Source organism: Ascaphus truei, chromosome 14 (assembly GCF_040206685.1).
Source record: "Ascaphus truei isolate aAscTru1 chromosome 14, aAscTru1.hap1, whole genome shotgun sequence".
In the NCBI taxonomy this organism is placed as follows: Eukaryota; Metazoa; Chordata; class Amphibia; order Anura; family Ascaphidae; genus Ascaphus; species Ascaphus truei.
The window spans coordinates 57,153,142-57,173,077 of record NC_134496.1 but is presented as its reverse complement, the minus strand read 5'-3'; the positions used below and the strand labels follow the sequence as shown (position 1 = coordinate 57,173,077).

Sequence of the window (19,936 nt, the reverse complement as noted above, 5' to 3'; positions counted from 1 at the left end):
CAGGTGTAACACTGAGGTGCAGTAACGTTTGGGAAGCTACGTCTCCAGAGATGTATCAAAAACTCCTACGTATGGAAGAATAAAGCCAGAGCTGTTTCCCTTGGTTTCCATAGAGTATGCGTTGTTAGAGGCTCTTGTGAGTTACTCCTTCCTCACACTAAGCACTGACCCCACTGACCCAGCGCCTGGAACCATTCGGAGAATAGCGGCGCTGTTTACATTAGTTACTGGTTTGAACCATTTCCAGGCCGGGACGGCTCCACTGTAATAATTAGACATTTCTTCCGGACACTGCTCACTAAAGGGATTTTTCCCAGCAAAGCTCTCAGGGCGTTTGTTCTTCAGATTAGCTGCTGTCCGGGGGCACAGCTGCCCCGCGCCTTCAGATTAGCTGCTGTCCGGGGGCACAGCTGCCCGCGCCTTCAGATTAGCTGCTGTCCGGGGGCACAGCTGTCCCGCGCCTTCAGATTAGCTGCTGTCCGGGGGCACAGCTGCCCGCGCCTTCAGATTAGCTGCTGTCCGGGGCACAGCTGTCCCGCGCCTTCAGATTAGCTGCTGTCCGGGGGCACAGCTGCCCGCGCCTTCAGATTAGCTGCTGTCCGGGGGCACAGCTGTCCCGCGCCTTCAGATTAGCTGCTGTCCGGGGGCACAGCTGTCCCGCGCCTTCAGATTAGCTGCTGTCCGGGGGCACAGCTGCCCGCGCCTTCAGATTAGCTGCTGTCCGGGGGCACAGCTGTCCCGCGCCTTCAGATTAGCTGCTGTCCGGGGCACAGCTGTCCCGCGCCTTCAGATTAGCTGCTGTCCGGGGGCACAGCTGCCCGCGCCTTCAGATTAGCTGCTGTCCGGGGGCACAGCTGTCCCGCGCCTTCAGATTAGCTGCTGTCCGGGGGCACAGCTGCCCGCGCCTTCAGATTAGCTGCTGTCCGGGGGCACAGCTGCCCGCGCCTTCAGATTAGCTGCTGTCCGGGGGCACAGCTGTCCGCGCCTTCAGATTAGCTGCTGTCCGGGGCACAGCTGTCCCGCGCCTTCAGATTAGCTGCTGTCCGGGGGCACAGCTGCCCCGCGCCTTCAGATTAGCTGCTGTCCGGGGGCACAGCTGTCCCGCGCCTTCAGATTAGCTGCTGTCCGGGGGCACAGCTGTCCCGCGCCATCAGATTAGCTGCTGTCCGGGGGCACAGCTGTCCCGCGCCTTCAGATTAGCTGCTGTCCGGGCGCACAGCTGTCCCGCGCCTTCAGATTAGCTGCTGTCCGGGGGCACAGCTGTCCCGCGCCTTCAGATTAGCTGCTGTCCGGGGGCACAGCTGTCCCGCGCCTTCAGATTAGCTGCTGTCGGGGGGCACAGCTGTCCCGCGCCTTCAGATTAGCTGCTGTCCGGGGGCACAGCTGTCCCGCGCCTTCAGATTAGCTGCTGTCCGGGAGCACAGCTGTCCGCGCCTTCAGATTAGCTGCTGTCCGGGGGCACAGCTGTCCCGCGCCTTCAGATTAGCTGCTGTCCGGGGGCACAGCTGTCCCGCGCCTTCAGATTAGCTGCTGTCCGGGGGCACAGCTGTCCCGCGCCTTCAGATTAGCTGCTGTCCGGGAGCACAGCTGTCCGCGCCTTCAGATTAGCTGCTGTCCGGGGGCACAGCTGTCCCGCGCCTTCAGATTAGCGGCTGTCCGGGGGCACAGCTGTCCGCGCCTTCAGATTAGCGGCTGTCCGGGGGCACAGCTGTCCCGCGCCTTCAGATTAGCTGCTGTCCGGGGCACAGCTGTCCCGCGCCTTCAGATTAGCTGCTGTCCGGGGGCACAGCTGTCCCGCGCCTTCAGATTAGCTGCTGTCCGGGGGCACAGCTGTCCCGCGCCTTCAGATTAGCTGCTGTCCGCGCCTTCAGATTAGCTGCTGTCCGGGGGCACAGCTGTCCCGCGCCTTCAGATTAGCTGCTGTCCGGGGCACAGCTGTCCCGCGCCTTCAGATTAGCTGCTGTCCGGGGGCACAGCTGTCCCGCGCCTTCAGATTAGCTGCTGTCCGGGGCACAGCTGTCCGCGCCTTCAGATTAGCTGCTGTCCGGGGGCACAGCTGTCCCGCGCCTTCAGATTAGCTGCTGTCCGGGGGCACAGCTGTCCGCACCTTCAGATTAGCTGCTGTCCGGGGGCACAGCTGTCCCGCGCCTTCAGATTAGCTGCTGTCCGGGGGCACAGCTGTCCCGCGCCTTCAGATTAGCTGCTGTCCGGGAGCACAGCTGTCCCGCGCCTTCAGATTAGCTGCTGGCCGGGGGCACAGCTGTCCCGCGCCTTCAGATTAGCTGCTGTCCGGGGGCACAGCTGCCCGCGCCTTCAGATTAGCTGCTGTCCGGGGGCACAGCTGTCCCGCGCCTTCAGATTAGCTGCTGTCCGGGGGCACAGCTGTCCCGCGGCTTCAGATTAGCTGCTGTCCGGGGGCACAGCTGTCCGCGCCTTCAGATTAGCTGCTGTCCGGGGGCACAGCTGTCCCGCGCCTTCAGATTAGCTGCTGTCCGGGGGCACAGCTGTCCCGCGCCTTCAGATTAGCTGCTGTCCGGGGGCACAGCTGTCCGAGCCTTCAGATTAGCTGCTGTCCGGGGGCACAGCTGTCCGCGCCTTCAGATTAGCTGCTGTCCGCGCCTTCAGATTAGCTGCTGTCCGGGGGCACAGCTGTCCCGCGCCTTCAGATTAGCTGCTGTCCGGGGGCACAGCTGCCCCGCGCCTTCAGATTAGCTGCTGTCCGGGGGCACAGCTGCCCGCGCCTTCAGATTAGCTGCTGTCCGGGAGCACAGCTGTCCCGCGCCTTCAGATTAGCTGCTGTCCGGGGGCACAGCTGTCCCGCGCCTTCAGATTAGCTGCTGTCCGGGGGCACAGCTGTCCGCGCCTTCAGATTAGCTGCTGTCCGGGGGCACAGCTGTCCCGCGCCTTCAGATTAGCTGCTGTCCGGGGGCACAGCTGCCCGCGCCTTCAGATTAGCTGCTGTCCGGGGGCACAGCTGTCCCGCGCCTTCAGATTAGCTGCTGTCCGGGGGCACAGCTGTCCCGCGCCTTCAGATTAGCTGCTGTCCGGGAGCACAGCTGTCCCGCGCCTTCAGATTAGTTGCTGGCCGGGGGCACAGCTGTCCCGCGCCTTCAGATTAGCTGCTGTCCGGGGGCACAGCTGCCCGCGCCTTCAGATTAGCTGCTGTCCGGGGGCACAGCTGTCCCGCGCCTTCAGATTAGCTGCTGTCCGGGGGCACAGCTGTCCCGCGCCTTCAGATTAGCTGCTGTCCGGGGGCACAGCTGTCCCGCGCCTTCAGATTAGCTGCTGTCCGGGGGCACAGCTGTCCCGCGCCTTCAGATTAGCTGCTGTCCGGGGGCACAGCTGTCCCGCGCCTTCAGATTAGCTGCTGTCCGGGGGCACAGCTGTCCCGCGCCTTCAGATTAGCTGCTGTCCGGGGGCACAGCTGTCCGCGCCTTCAGATTAGCTGCTGTCCGGGGGCACAGCTGTCCCGCGCCTTCAGATTAGCTGCTGTCCGGGAGCACAGCTGCCCGCGCCTTCAGATTAGCTGCTGCCCGGGGGCACAGCTGTCCCGCGCCTTCAGATTAGCTGCTGTCCGGGGGCACAGCTGTCCGCGCCTTCAGATTAGCTGCTGCCCGGGGGCACAGCTGTCCCGCGCCTTCAGATTAGCTGCTGTCCGGGGGCACAGCTGTCCCGCGCCTTCAGATTAGCTGCTGTCCGGGGGCACAGCTGTCCCGCGCCTTCAGATTAGCTGCTGTCCGGGGGCACAGCTGCCCCGCGCCTTCAGATTAGCTGCTGTCCGGGGGCACAGCTGTCCCGCGCCTTCAGATTAGCTGCTGTCCGGGGGCACAGCTGTCCCGCGCCTTCAGATTATCTGCTGTCCGGGGGCACAGCTGTCCGCGCCTTCAGATTAGCTGCTGTCCGGGGGCACAGCTGTCCCGCGCCTTCAGATTAGCTGCTGTCCGGGGGCACAGCTGTCCCGCGCCTTCAGATTAGCTGCTGTCCGGGGGCACAGCTGTCCCGCGCCTTCAGATTAGCTGCTGTCCGGGGGCACAGCTGTCCCGCGCCTTCAGATTAGCTGCTGTCCGGGGGCACAGCTGTCCCGCGCCTTCAGATTAGCTGCTGTCCGGGGGCACAGCTGTCCCACGCCTTCAGATTAGCTGCTGTCCGGGGCACAGCTGTCCCGCGCCTTCAGATTAGCTGCTGTCCGGGGGCACAGCTGTCCCGCCTGCAGATGTTCTCTTATTAATAGATTGGCGGCACCTGGTATGATTTAGTAAAGGGATTTTTAACCTTCGTTCTGCTGCCAGGGGGAGGGCTGGGACAGCTGTCCTGGGCCCAGCGGCATCCCACGTAGCGGTGACCCAGCGGCTCCGCAGCTCAGCAGCCAACTGGTCACTGCGATCCTTCCTCTTCCTCCTGTCTGTGCCGGACGTCGTGTTCAGCTTTCGGCTGACAAGAGGAGAGAGCGAGACAGCGTGGGGTGTTAGAGGGAGGGAGGGGGTGTAAGAGGGAACGAGGGGAGGGGGAGTTGCGAGGGGGGGGGGGGGAGAGAGGGTTAGGGTTCCCCAGAATTTCACAATCTAATTCTTGCCTTAATCAAAAACGGGTTGAAAAGCACTGATTTAGTAGGTTTATTACAGGCTAGCATGTCTTCCTGCGCTTGTATTGTTTTGTGTTTTTCTTTTTTTCAGGTACAGTTTATAGCGCCATCATTGTTCCTTAAGGATTATATTCCTTCCGTTCTTTAGTTTTTCAATTCTCTGTTTTTTAGTTTTAGTTTCGCAACTTTGTTGGGAGGTTTTTTGCCCCCGAGAACATGTCACTTTTGATCTTTTTTTTCCTTTTTTTGGAGCGCACCAGATTTTGTTGAATTATCTCCCCCATTGCACCTGTTTAGCTGTGATATAAACAGAATAATGTCACTTTCTGCACGTGTCTCATTCAGAGGTAGAAGAGATCTTGTCTACGGACCTCGTACCTGGAGACATAATGCTGATACCACCTAATGGAACCATCATGCCATGTGATAGCGTCCTGATCAGTGGCACCTGCATTGTAAATGAAAGCATGTTAACAGGTAACTGGGACGTATTTACGAGGATACCAATTATTCACAGATTAATAAAATCAAAAAAATTTCACTGTAGTAGCTGAATTGCTGCACCTTTGCTTAATTCATTTATTTAATTATAATATATTTTACCAGGAAGTAATACATTGAGTTGACGCTCGTTTTCAAGTTATGATGACAGATACATCGTTACAAATACATAATTACATTAAGTGAACAAGGTTATACATTATATACAAGACATTGCATGTACAGTAAGATCATGTATGATAATATATGTTATTAGTGCTGAATCCATTCCAGATTTTCCCTGGCTTCTTTATTTGAGACGTTTTTCAAAATGTATTGCAGTGAATGTAAAAAAAAAAGAATTTTAAACCCACTAAACAAATAATTGTCCTTTTACAATCCCTAAAATGTGCTCTGTCATAAAGTTTCTAATATACATGTGTGTTAATTTAACTTTTCGTGTTTTATTTCTTTGAAGACATAATGGTTTTTCTATACCCCTTTCCGCTCTGGTAGGGGAGAGTGTTCCGGTAACAAAGACCAATTTGCCAGATCCCTGGAGAGATTCCAGAGAAACAGAGAGTGACATTTACAGCACAGAAGTTCACAGGCGACACACCTTGTTCTGTGGGACCAATGTTATCCAGACCCGATTTTACGCTGGAGAGCCTGTCAAAGCCATAATTGTCCGGACAGGTATATATTCATACATATTAGTACATAACTTATTTCTGAATATCTGCTTTTCTCAGTTACTCGTCGCCTTTTGACCAGGAAATCCCTTCTTGTGTTGTGTTCCTAGGATTCAGCACTTCTAAAGGACAACTTATTCGCTCCATACTATACCCAAAGCCAACGGACTTCAAGCTGTACAGAGATGCCTACCTTTTCCTGCTGTGTCTTGTAGGAGTGGCTGGAATTGGATTTATTTACACTGTTGTAAATAGTATAATACATAAGGTCTGTATTTCTTTAAAGGGACAATGGTTGTATTGTAGGTATGTTGCAGTTTTGTAAAGAAAAGCCTGTCGCATTGCATTTATTTAGTTATAAAATGTGCACAAATACAGGAAATATACTAATATTATAGTGAAATAATGATCCACTGTTAAATTAATCTGATGGGCTACAATATATACATTTGTAATACCTCCCTTTCCTTTTCCTTCCTTTGAGGCTCACACTTTTCAGCTTTCTTCTCCTCTCCCTCTCCACGTGGTGGTCATCTATTGTCCACCTACCTCTACTTAACTCCCTCTCTCTACTTAACCCCCTCTCTCTACTTATCCCCGCTCTGTCCTCTCTCACTTTGAATCCTGGCTCTCCTCCTTTCTCACCTCAGACCCCATCTCTTCTCTTTGGGGACTTCAACTGCCATATTGATGACCCCTCTCTCCCTTGGGCTTCCCGTTTTCTCTCTCTAACCTCTTCTTTTAGTCTTTACCAATGGACTGTAGCCAGCACTCACAAGGATGGCCAATTTCTGGACCTGGTTTTCACTTAAAACTTTTCTATCTCTGATTTCTCCATTTCCCACTTTCCGCTCTGACCCTCATTTAATTTTCTCTTTCACGTCTCCCCTTCTTCGACTCCAGCTACCCTTGTTTCTGCAGAGACGTGCGTTCGATTAAACTTTAACCCACTTTGCGCTCCTCCCTCTACTCTGCTCCGCTACAGACTGACAACCTGGTCATAAACTATAACTCTACCCTATCCTCCTCTCTTGATCTACATATCCCTCTTTTTCTCTGCTGTTCTCACCGTTCTTACCCCAGAGCCTGGCTAAACTGCCACACGCGCATGCTGCGTTCCTGCACTCGCTCTTCTGAACGCTTCTGGAGGAAATCTCACACACTCGCAGACTTCCTTCACTACAAATTTATCCTGTCCTGTTTCAATTCTGCCTAGTCCCAGGCTAAACAAACCTACTTTTCTTCACTAATCAACACTCAGAAGTCTAATCCATGCCGGCTTTTGAGAGTCTTTGACCCTACTCAGACCAGAGTCTGTTACATTTTTCTTCTTCCATTTCACCTCAGGACTTGGCTGAGTAATTTAAGACAAAGGTGGATTCCATTCTTCAAGACAATCCCCTCTGTATCCTCATATTATACACGCCTGCCTAACTCTATTCCTGCCTTCCTTGGCTCTTTTTATACTGTTGAGTATATCGTTGCTGATCTCCTCTTCTCCCTCTACCACTTGCTCTCTTGACCACATTCCCTTCCATCTCCTCAAAGCTCTTGCTCCTACTCTAATCCCTACACTTACACACATTTTCAACTCCTCCCTCCACTTTGGTACCTTTCCCACCTCCTTCAAACACGCAACAGTTATACCCTTACTCAAAAACAGAAAATGGACCACAGCAGAGGGTTCATCAGAGGTGACTAACTTGTCAGCATGACAGGGAGATGTGCCTCACGAAACACATTAGGTGTTGTGCAGTGCAGGCACTTTCATAGAACCAGTGGGGTTACTACAGGAATTGTTAGCATTCTTTTGGAGCGATACCCTCTGGTGAACCCTCTGGTGAACCCTCTGCTGTGGTCCATTTTCATAGGAGAAGGATTGCAGTAAACATTCTGCATAATCACTTGATCCACCATCCTCCACGTCGCTATTGGCATCAGTGTTGATTTCCGAGAACACATTGGATTTAAAGTGGATTGAAAGATATACACTTCAGACGCGGGTCCGTTACAGTGCTCCCCTCAGAGAGAGGTGGATCTCTAATATGCCATTTTAACTAGAAGAAATCTGAGTGAGACAACACATCATTTTTTTTATAAAATTCCACTTTCACTATTGGCTGCACTATTATCTGTATTTTTTTATTTCATATATTTACCACATGATCAACAAGTGCTCCCCTTACCCGGAAGACGACATACTGCTTTGGGACCAGTGGACGGTCCATCTTAAGCATTTAGAGCTGCTTTATTTTCACCTCAAATATATTATATATTGTTTTTCACATTTATTTGGTGACGGTTATATACACATTATTGAATTTGAGGTATTTACGTTTATTAATTCCACTGTACCTTGGTACACTATATATTTGGGTAATAACACTTGTTTTATATTGGTTGCACTATACAGTTTAAAAACCCATCAGTTATAGAACCGCCCGGTTCCATTTTTCTTTTCTTTTTTAAACAGAAAGCGTGACCCTACCTGTCTGTCTCACTCCTGCCTCCTTTTTGCCTCAACTCCTTGAACTCCTTGAAGGCCTTGTATTCTCTCGCCTGCTCCATTTTCTCACCACCTATTTTGTCCTAGATCCTCTACAATCTGGCTTCCACACTGCTCACTCCACCGAAACAGCCCTCACTAAAATAACTGACGACCTCCATGCTGCCAAAGGTCATTACACTCTGCTCATATTACTCTACCTCTCTGCAACATTTGATACTGGGGACCACCGTTTTCTCTTTCACATTCTTCATACTCTTGGTATTCATAGCAAAGCTCTATCCAGGATTTCCTCTTACCTATCAGATCGTACTCTGTCTCATTTTCTAACACCTCCTCATCTGTCGATCTCTCTGTGGGGATAACCCAGGGGTCTATCTTGGGACCTCTTCTCTCTTTCTCTGTACACACTCTCTCTAGGTGACCTTATCACATCTCTTGGGTTCAAATATCACCTCTATGCTGATGACACACAAATGTACTTTTCTACCCCTCGCCTTACACCTGCTGTACAGACCAAGTCTCTGAATGTCTCTCTGCTATCCTGGATGGCCCTCTGTCGACTCAAACTTAACATGTCAAAGCCTGAGCTTTCAAGCCTGGCCCTACTGCACCTACACACAGTATCACAAGCACGCAGCCTAAGGGTCACATTTGACTCCTCCCTCACATTCTCCTCTCATATTCACAATGTAGCTAAAACCTGTAGTTTTTCCTTCGGAATAGTACAAAGATACACCCTTTCCTCTGTTGCTCTACTGCAAAAACTCTAACACAGGCCCTCATTCTCTCCCGTCTCAACTATTGTAGCCTAATGTCCAGTCTTCCTGTCTCCCCTACAATCTATCCTAAACACTGCTGCTAGAATCACTAAATCTGTCTCTGTGTCTCTCCAGCTGAAATCACTTTCGTGGCTTCCTATTAAATCCTGTATTACTCAGAAAATTCTGTCTCTTTTTTTAAGGCTACATGCTTTTGTGCCCCTTGTTATATCTCAGCCCTAATTTCTCATTACACCTGCCCGACTCTTGCGTTCTGCTCAAGGATGTCCTCTGTCTAGCCCTTTTTCTATATAAAGCTTTCTCCCACCTAAAACGTTCTCACTCGCTTCCCCATGCCTCTGCAATGCCCATCCCCTCAATATCCGACTAGCACCCTCTCCTAAAACACACCCCTATAACAAAGCATGTGGGTACAGTAGCTCCGTGGCTGACACTACACACCTCATGCACTGACCTTGCACATGCACTTACCAGAACACCTTCCTATTGTTTCTAAGTTGTCCCCACTTACCACTTAAATTGTAAGCTCTTCGGGGCAAGGACTCCTTTTCCTAAAATTTCTTTTCAGTCTCAAGCTCTTATTCCCATTAAGTTATGTCACATGTATTACTGCTGTGACGTGCTATGTACATGAATGGTGCTATATAAATAAAGACTGACATACATACATTTGTAGTGCAAACCACTAGTCTGTTACTGCATATTTGATACGGGTTTGTGTTCTGTATTCTTAGGTCCCAGCTGGTATAATCATTATTGAATCACTTGACATCATCACCATCACGGTACCCCCTGCACTTCCTGCTGCCATGACGGCTGGAATTGTGTACGCACAGAGACGCCTGAAAAACCTTGGCATCTTCTGCATCAGTCCTCAGAGGATAAACATTTGTGGACAACTAAACCTGGTCTGTTTTGACAAGGTAAATCATGTTGCTAGTCTGGCATTAACTCAAGAAAAGTTTACTGAGAACTGATTGATCTTGACCATTGCCTGACTTGGAATATAGTCTTCCAGCATCTCACTGTCCCATTAGCACACCGATAATAGCCCATTATCACTAGTGTTGGTGCTGAGTATATTGGGTGAAGACGGCTTCATCCGAGCAGGTTGTGTTATCGGTAAGGATGCCTCCTGGGACACAGGTTAAACTGGGATTTCATTGATGCAACTGATTTGTAAGATCAAATCGATGGATTGCGTTGTGTGGCTACTGACTCCAAATGGAAAAGGAAGTCTGCGCTTGGTTCTCTCTGCAGCCGATGTTACCGGACCACATCAGAGAGTGATGTAATGTGCAATGGCATTGCCCCCAGGAAGAACACTAGTAACCCTGACCAGGACGGTACAGAGCAGACGTGTGCAGGCGACGATGTATCCAGGCAAAACTGGTGCAATTCTAAGTCAATACCATTGCGTTATCTGCATCAAAGAAGAAAATCAAATGAAAAAGCAGTTGGATGTATTTCTTTAGTAATTCTGGTGCCATTTTATTTTTTGGCCTCAGAATTGTAACAGTTCTGTCTGGATACATACACTTTGTCTTGTTTTTATTAACTGGTCAGCTGCATTAGATTGATTTTGCTTGTCCTCTTTCAGACTGGCACTCTTACTGAGGATGGACTGGACCTGTGGGGAATCCAAAGAGCAGAGCATGCTCGGTGAGAACGCTTCTTACTACTTAAAGTACTTAAAGCCCTGTGGAATTGGACTAGCCTAAATGGTTTATAAGAGATGTTGCTGCATGTGCCCTTTAGCCAAGAAACTGGCTTCTTTATTGTTGAACAAGATAAAAGGGTTTTGTGGTCTCAAAGTCTCACGCAAAGCTTCAATTCTGAAGCATTTACAAAAATAGAAATTGGAGTTCTGACTTTAAACATCTGTATACTAATATAATTATCTTTATTCTGTGATCGCGGGGTTGTCTCTTCTGCTTAGGACATCACAGATGTCTTTGTTTTATAGCAAGACTCAGAGCACAGCAGTGTAACACACACAGGCCCAGCTATTTCAGAAGGAAAGCGTAATCATTTGGCAGTGCTTGCACGAGCAGAATACGTGCGTTAGCGTGTTGGGGACGGAGTTGGAACTTTGTACTCTGCATGTGATGCCTTATATGGGAACAGCATCGAGATTATAAATATTGTATACTTTTTTTATTTACATCCTCACAAGCCATTTATTTACATTACCGAAACATCTGAGTTGTCAAGGCCGTACTTTCCCAAAACTGCATTGAAATCATATTATCCTTCTGCAGTTACTTTGTTTAATACTGGGGAAGATTCATTAACACCCGGCACAGGTTAGCTCGTGGCTTTCTTACGTTAGCTGCCACTGACTTGAATGACAGGTTAGAGAATCTCCCCCTTTCAGTTGGACTGAGAAGAGTAACTAACCTGCTGCTAAAACCTGCCCTTTTCCCATCTGTAACATTGCAAAATTCGCCGTTTCCTTTGTACAGTAGCTCTACAGCTAAAACTGTAACATATAGACCCTCATTCTCTCCCATCTTGACTATTGTAACCTTGTGCTGTCCGGCCTTCCTGCCTCTCCCCCGTCTCCCCAACAATCCATCCTAAACGCTGCTGCTAGGATTTCACGCTTATAAATCTGTCTCTGCGCCTCTCCTGCTGAAATCGCTGTCCTGGTTTTACCATGAAATCTTGTATTACTTTGACATTTTTCCTTCTCTCTTTCAAGGCTATACACTCCTCTGCCCCTCGTTATACTTCAGCCCTCATTTATTGCTGTATTCCTGCTCATCTCTTGTATATAAAGCCCCTCACGCTTAAAGCGTTTCTCACTAACTGCACCTCACCTCTGGAATGATCACCCAGCACCTTCCCTCTCCCCAGCACCTTCCCTCTCCCCAGCACCTTCCCTCTCCCCAGCACCTTCCCTCTCCCCAGCACCTTCCCTCTCCCCAGCACCTTCCCTCTCCCCAGCCCCTTCCCTCTCCCCAGCACCTTCCCTCTCCCCAGCACCTTCCCTCTCCCCAGCCCCTTCCCTCTCCCCAGCACCTTCCCTCTCCCCAGCACCTTCCCTCTCCCCAGCACCTTCCCTCTCCCCAGCACCTTCCCTCTCCCCAGCCCCTTCCCTCTCCCCAGCACCTTCCCTCTCCCCAGCACCTTCCCTCTCCCCAGCCCCTTCCCTCTCCCCAGCACCTTCCCTCTCCCCAGCACCTTCCCTCTCCCCAGCACCTTCCCTCTCCCCAGCACCTTCCCTCTCCCCAGCACCTTCCCTCTCCCCAGCACCTTCCCTCTCCCCAGCCCCTTCCCTCTCCCCAGCCCCTTCCCTCTCCCCAGCACCTTCCCTCTCCCCAGCCCCTTCCCTCTCCCCAGCACCTTCCCTCTCCCCAGCACCTTCCCTCTCCCCAGCACCTTCCCTCTCCCCAGCACCTTCCCTCTCCCCAGCACCTTCCCTCTCCACCTTCAAGGCCCGTGTCAAAACTCGCCTCTTTAACGAAGTATTTCAGTTACTCCAATGTACTTACCTTGCCTGTGTGCTATTTAGATTGTAAGCTCTTTGGTACAGGGTCTCCCTTTCCTAATGTTTTAATTTTACTTTGAAGCGCTTCTTACCATTATGTTACGTCTCTTAGGCTGGGTCCCCAGTGCAGCCGCCGGTGCGTCCGTGCGCGCGTCTCACCAGCCCCTTACCTGCTCCCTGGCTGGGTCCCCAGTGCAGCCGGCGGCGCGTCCGTGCGCGCGTCTCACCAGCCCCTTACCTGCTCCCTGGCTGGGTCCCCAGTGCAGCCGGCGGCGCGTCCGTGCGCGCGTCTCACCAGCCCCTTACCTGCTCCCTGGCTGGGTCCCCGGTGCAGCCGGCGGCGCGTCCGTGCGCGCGCCTCTCACCAGCCCCTTACCTGCTCCCTGGCTGGGTCCCCGGTGCAGCCGGCGGCGCGTCCGTGCGCGCGCCTCTCACCAGCACCTTACCTTCTCCCTGGCTGGGTCCCCGGTGCAGCCGGCGGCGCGTCCGTGCGCGCGCCTCTCACCCGCCCCTTACCTGCTCCCTGGCTGGGTCCCCAGTGCAGCCGCCGGTGCGTCCGTGCGCGCCTCTCACCAGCCCCTTACCTGCTCCCTGGCTGGGTTCCCAGTGCAGCCGGCGGCGCGTCCGTGCGCGCGCCTCTCACCAGCCCCTTACCTGCTCCCTGGCTTGGTCCCCAGTGCAGCCGGCGGCGCGTGCGTCCGTGCGCGTCTCACCAGCCCCTTACCTGCTCCCTGGCTGGGTCCCCGGTGCAGCCATCGGCGCGTCCGTGCGTGCGTCTCACCAGCCCCTTACCTGCTCCCTGGCTGGGTCCCCGGTGCAGCCATCGGCGCGTCCGTGCGTGCGTCTCACCAGCCCCTTACCTGCTCCCTGGCTGGGTCCCCTGTGCAGCCGGCGGCGCGTCCGTGCGCACGCCTCTCACCAGCCCCTTACCTGCTCCCTGGCTGGGTCCCCGGTGCAGCCGGCGGCGCGTCCGTGCGCGCGCCTCTCACCAGCCCCTTACCTGCTCCCTGGCTGGGTTCCCAGTGCAGCCGGCGGCGCGTCCGTGCGCACGCCTCTCACCAGCCCCTTACCTGCTCCCTGGCTGGGTCCCCAGTGCAGCCGGCGGCGCGTCCGTGCGCGCGTCTCACCAGCCCCTTACCTGCTCCCTGGCTGGGTTCCCAGTGCAGCCGCCGGTGCGTCCGTGCGCACGCCTCTCACCCGCCCCTTACCTGCTCCCTGGCTGGGTCCCCAGTGCAGCCGGCGGCGCGTCCGTGCGCACGCCTCTCACCAGCCCCTTACCTGCTCCCTGGCTGGGTCCCCGGTGCAGCCGGCGGCGCGTCCGTGCGCGCGTCTCACCAGCCCCTTACCTGCTCCCTGGCTGGGTCCCCTGTGCAGCCGGCGGCGCGTCCGTGCGCACGCCTCTCACCAGCCCCTTACCTGCTCCCTGGCTAGGTCCCCAGTGCAGCCGGTGCGTCCGTGCGCACGCCTCTCACCAGCCCCTTACCTGCTCCCTGGCTGGGTCCCCAGTGCAGCCGGCGGCGCGTCCGTGCGTGCGCCTCTCACCAGCCCCTTACCTGCTCCCTGGCTGGGTTCCCAGTGCAGCCGGCGGCGCGTCCGTGCGCGCGTCTCACCAGCCCCTTACCTGCTCCCTGGCTGGGTCCCCGGTGCAGCCGGCGGCGCGTCCGTGCGCACGCCTCTCACCCGCCCCTTACCTGCTCCCTGGCTGGGTCCCCGGTGCAGCCGGCGGCGCGTCCGTGCGCGCGCCTCTCACCAGCCCCTTACCTGCTCCCTGGCTGGGTCCCCAGTGCAGCCGGCGGCGCGTCCGTGCGTGCGCCTCTCACCAGCCCCTTACCTGCTCCCTGGCTGTCCCCAATGCAGCCGGTGGCGCGTGCGTCCATGCGCGCGCCTCTCACCAGCCCTTTACCTGCTCCCTGGCTGGGTCCCCAGTGCAGCCGCCGGTGCGTCCGTGCGCGCCTCTCACCAGCCCCTTACCTGCTCCCTGGCTGGGTCCCCAGTGCAGCCGGCGGCGCGTCCGTGCGCGCGTCTCACCAGCCCCTTACCTGCTCCCTGGCTGGGTCCCCAGTGCAGCCGGCGGCGCGTCCGTGCGCGCGCCTCTCACCGGCCCCTTACCTGCTCCCTGGCTGGGTCCCCAGTGCAGCCGGCGGCGCGTCCGTGCGCGCGCCTCTCACCGGCCCCTTACCTGCTCCCTGGCTGGGTCCCCAGTGCAGCCGCCGGTGCGTCCGTGCGCGCGCCTCTCACCAGCCCCTTACCTGCTCCCTGGCTGTCCCCAGTGCAGCCGCCGGTGCGTCCGTGCGCGCGCCTCTCACCAGCCCCTTACCTGCTCCCTGGCTGGGTCCCCAGTGCAGCCGGCGGCGCGTCCGTGCGCGCCTCTCACCAGCCCCTTACCTGCTCCCTGGCTGGGTCCCCAGTGCAGCCGGCGGCGCGTCCGTGCGCGCCTCTCACCAGCCCCTTACCTGCTCCCTGGCTGGGTCCCCAGTGCAGCCGGCGGCGCGTCCGTGCGTGCGCCTCTCACCAGCCCCTTACCTGCTCCCTGGCTGGGTCCCCGGTGCAGCCGGCGGCGCGTGCGTCCGTGCGCGCGCCTCTCACCAGCACCTTACCTGCTCCCTGGCTGGGTCCCCGGTGCAGCCGGCGGCGCGTCCGTGTGCGCGCCTCTCACCAGCCCCTTACCTGCTCCCTGGCTGGGTCCCCGGTGCAGCCGGCGGCGCGTCCGTGTGCGCGCCTCTCACCAGCCCCTTACCTGCTCCCTGGCTGGGTCCCCAGTGCAGCCGGCGGCGCGTCCGTGTGCGCGCCTCTCACCAGCCCCTTACCTGCTCCCTGGCTGGGTCCCCGGTGCAGCCGGCGGCGCGTGCGTCCGTGCACCTCTCACCAGCACCTTACCTGCTCCCTGGCTGGGTCCCCAGTGCAGCCGCCGGTGCGTCCGTGCGCGCCTCTCACCAGCCCCTTACCTGCTCCCTGGCTGGGTCCCCGGTGCAGCCGGCGGTGCGTCCGTGCGCGCGTCTCACCAGCCCCTTACCTGCTCCCTGGCTGGGTCCCCTGTGCAGCCGCCGGTGCGTCCGTGCGCACGCCTCTCACCAGCCCCTTACCTGCTCCCTGGCTGGGTCCCCTGTGCAGCCGGCGGCGTGTCCGTGCGCGCCTCTCACCAGCCCCTTACCTGCTCCCTGGCTGGGTCCCCAGTGCAGCCGGCGGCGCGTCCGTGTGCGCCTCTCACCAGCCCCTTACCTGCTCCCTGGCTGGGTCCCCAGTGCAGCCGGCGGCGCGTCCGTGCGCGCCTCTCACCAGCCCCTATCCTGCTCCCTGGCTGGGTCCCCAGTGCAGCCGCCGGTGCGTCCGTGCGCGCGCCTCTCACCAGCCCCTTACCTGCTCCCTGGCTGTCCCCAGTGCAGCCGCCGGTGCGTCCGTGCGCGCGCCTCTCACCAGCCCCTTACCTGCTCCCTGGCTGGGTCCCCAGTGCAGCCGGCGGCGCGTCCGTGCGCACGCCTCTCACCAGCCCCTTACCTGCTCCCTGGCTGGGTCCCCAGTGCAGCCGGCGGTGCGTCCGTGCGCCTCTCACCAGCCCCTTACCTGCTCCCTGGCTGGGTCCCCGGTGCAGCCGGCGGTGCGTCCGTGCGCCTCTCACCAGCCCCTTACCTGCTCCCTGGCTGGGTCCCCGGTGCAGCCGGCGGCGCGTCCGTGCGCACGCCTCTCACCAGCCCCTTACCTGCTCCCTGGCTGGGTCCCCAGTGCAGCCGCCGGTGCGTCCGTGCGCACGCCTCTCACCAGCCCCTTACCTGCTCCCTGGCTGGGTCCCCAGTGCAGCCGGCGGCGCGTCCGTGCGTGCGCCTCTCACCGGCCCCTTACCTGCTCCCTGGCTGGGTCCCCAGTGCAGCCGGCGGCGCGTCCGTGCGCGCGCCTCTCACCAGCCCCTTACCTGCTCCCTGGCTGGGTCCCCAGTGCAGCCGGTGGCGCGTCCGTGCGCGCCTCTCACCAGCCCCTTACCTGCTCCCTGGCTGTCCCCAGTGCAGCCGGCGGCGCGTTCGTGCGCGCGCCTCTCACCAGCCCCTTACCTGCTCCCTGGCTGGGTCCCCAGTGCAGCCGGCGGCGCGTGGTGTGGCAGGGAGCCTATCAGAGAGGCGAGGGGGGGGGAGCGAGAGGTGGGGGGGGGGAAGTCTGCTTAGTTGAGGTGTGTGTGTTTTTTTATTTATTTTTTAGTTTGACCGGCGTCATGGCCACGCCCACACAGCCCGTTTTGGCCACGTGCCTCTGAACGCCGCCTGCAGATCGCGGTATAGCGCTCTGCACGCACCGCCTGTCACAAGGCGGGCGTGCAGTGCGGCCTCAGCCTTACTGCTGTCATGCGCTATGTATGGGTTTGCTGCTATAAAGATTTACATACAGATGTAGCAGGCGTCATTACTCCTAAGACGAGAATTAGCGCAGAAAATAATGTGTGTTAATGAGAACGCGCACTTTACCACCACTTTTAATTGAGACGCTATATTTCTTGGAATAAATATCGAGGTTCTGTTGACACAGTGCATTGTGATAACAGGCTATACAATAACATCTGTTGCATTCATATGTTCATTCATTCTTACGTTCATTCATACGTTAATTCATTCGTACATACATTCATACGTTCATTCATTCAGACATACATTCATTCGTACGTACGTACGTACATTCATAAGTACGTTCATATATTCAATCATTCATTCGTACGTATATACATTCATACATTAATATATGCGTATATACATACATTCATACATGCATTCATACATACATACGTTCATACGTTCATACATACATACATGCGTACATACATTCATACATACATGCGTACATACATTCATACATACATACATGCGTACATATATTAATATGTACGTACATTCATTCATTTATTCGTACATACATGCGTACATACATGCGTACATACATGCGTACATACATGCGTACATACATGCGTACATACATGCGTACATACATGCGTACATACATTCGTACATACATGCGTACATATATTAATATGTACGTACATTCATTCATTTATTCATACATACATGCGTACATACATGCGTACATACATGCGTACATACATGCGTACATACATGCGTACATACATGCGTACATATATTCATACATATATTAATATGTACGTACATTCGTTCATTTATTCGTACATACATTTATACGTGGAGAAACAAAGCTACACCTGGCGCTCTAGACAAAATGATGAATGGTGCTTACAGTAAAATGAATAATAAAACCTCAAATTAGTTCAGAGAACCTATACCAATAATAGGAACCTGAATGATGTATAAAACCCGGCAGTGATGGGTTTCATTATCAAACGTTTTAAAACATTTAACACCGGTGCACATAAACGTGGAAATAAAAATGGAGAAGTGATTAATAAAATAATAAAACGACCGTAGATTGCAGCTCAAACACTTAGTATGAATTGCTTCCTCAATTCTTCTAGGCGCGCAGATAATATAACCGGAAAAACTAAAAGAACACAATGTGGTGTGGTATGTCTGAACCCCAAGGTAGATATGTGGGTACTTATCGGTGAAACGCGTCGAGTGTGATCAGTGCCGGAAGAGAAGGAGGCCGTCGCTGTGGGGACACACAAGCATACGGCATCCAACCCGGAGGTGCAGGAACCCGGCAGAGAGGCGCTGTGAGGGAGGAGAAGGCGGTGATTAGGGATATGCCTGTATTTGGGGGGGAAATGTGAGTGTATTCCCTATCATAACCCACACATCTACCTTGGGGTTCAGACATACCACGCCATATTGTGTTCTTTTCCTTTTGTCGGTTATATCCTCTGCACTCCCTGAATCCTGGACATGTAAAACATTCGTACGTACATTCATTCATTTAAGTCTGTAGTAGGTTACTTCCTGTAATGCCGCGTTATCGCTAATTCCCGGTGTCCCCGCCTAGGTTTAGTTTGCCGGAAGAGAAAGCTTGCGGTGAGAGCTTGGTGAAGTCTCCGTTTGTTGCTTGCATGGCAACTTGCCATTCACTCACAAAAATTGATGGTGTACTTTCCGGTGACCCCCTCGACCTAAAAATGTTTGAAGCCATAGGATGGGTGAGTAGTCTTCTTCGCTTTTTTGCAGATTATAACATGTCCTTTCACAGACTGCTCAGTTTTTGAATATCTTGTTGGTAGAGAAACCCAAAAAGGTCATTCTCCTTCCACAATTTCCTATAGACTTGTATTCAATGGGAGGATTTTAAGATTGAAACCATTTAATTCTGTAGGGGCGACCATGTATTATGGCTCTGATTTTTCCTGTCTGACTCTTGTGTAACAAAATAATAATTTCAATTGTTCTCCAACGGACTGTAAATGCAATGCATATATATATATATATATATATATACATATATATATATATATATATATATATATATATATATATATATATATATATATACGTTCGTACATTCATACATTCATTCATTCATTTATTCGTACATACATTTATACGTGGAGAAACAAAGCTACACCTGGCACTCTAGACCCAATGATGAATGGTGCTTACAGTAAAATGAATAATAAAACCTCAAATTAGTTCAGAGAACCTATACCAATAATAGGAACCTGAATGAAATATAAAACCCGGCAGTGATGGGTTTAATTATCAAACGTTTTAAAACATTTTAACACCGGTGCGTGAAAATAACTGTAAATATTACTGTATGTTCATTTGCATGTCTTTAGACAGGTCTGCAACCCTGTCTTTCACCATTATCGCCCAGCACTTCCACTGCAGCAAGGGATTCTGGGAAATGACATGCAAATGAGCACACAGTGCCATCTTGTCTCAAGCTCATATTACACAAGCAACCCTTAAGCCAATGCATGCTGCTTTAAACACCGCTTTTAAGCATAGGCTGGGGTGAGATGCAAAGACAGTAAACCCACTCACAGGCATGTTTCAACCTTGATCATCAGTGTGAGGTTGGTTGCTGGCTATGCTGGTTTGGGACTAAGAGTAGGTATTCACCACACTTATTAAGGTTATGGTGGGTAAAAAAAAGTGACAAAACCCCCCCCACCGTATAGCATATAAAAATATTACTTGTGAGCACATTCACATGTCTTGGTTGCAGACCTGTCTAAGACATGTGAATGTGCTCACACGTAATATTTTTATATGGTGGAGGGTTTTTAGTCACCTTTTCACCCACCATAACTTAAATAATGTGTGGTGAAGACCTACTCATGTCTCAAATTGCATAGCCAGTACAACCAACCTCACACTGACGAGACCCACAAGGTCGAAACAGTCTGTCTGTGAGTGGGTTTATTGGCTTTGTCTCTCCCTCCTCCCTCTCTCCCTCATCCCTCTCTCCCTCCTCCCTCTCTCCCTCCTCCCTCTCTCCCTCTCTCCCTCCTCCCTC

General features: G+C 53.9%; 1 protein-coding gene across 4 annotated transcripts in view; it reads left to right on the top strand.

The window, feature by feature from the left end:
* Positions 1 to 19,936, top strand: part of ATP13A3 (ATPase 13A3) — a 135,398-nt gene that overhangs the window by 86,364 nt on the left and 29,098 nt on the right. For all 4 annotated transcript variants that reach the window (XM_075571086.1, XM_075571085.1, XM_075571083.1 and 1 more), the window contains 6 exons: positions 4,928 to 5,059; positions 5,579 to 5,758; positions 5,865 to 6,022; positions 9,777 to 9,965; positions 10,643 to 10,704; positions 18,467 to 18,617. In XM_075571086.1, coding sequence (XP_075427201.1) covers positions 4,928 to 5,059; positions 5,579 to 5,758; positions 5,865 to 6,022; positions 9,777 to 9,965; positions 10,643 to 10,704; positions 18,467 to 18,617 — 872 coding nt within the window. The remainder of the gene's footprint in view (positions 1 to 4,927; positions 5,060 to 5,578; positions 5,759 to 5,864; positions 6,023 to 9,776; positions 9,966 to 10,642; positions 10,705 to 18,466; positions 18,618 to 19,936) is intronic.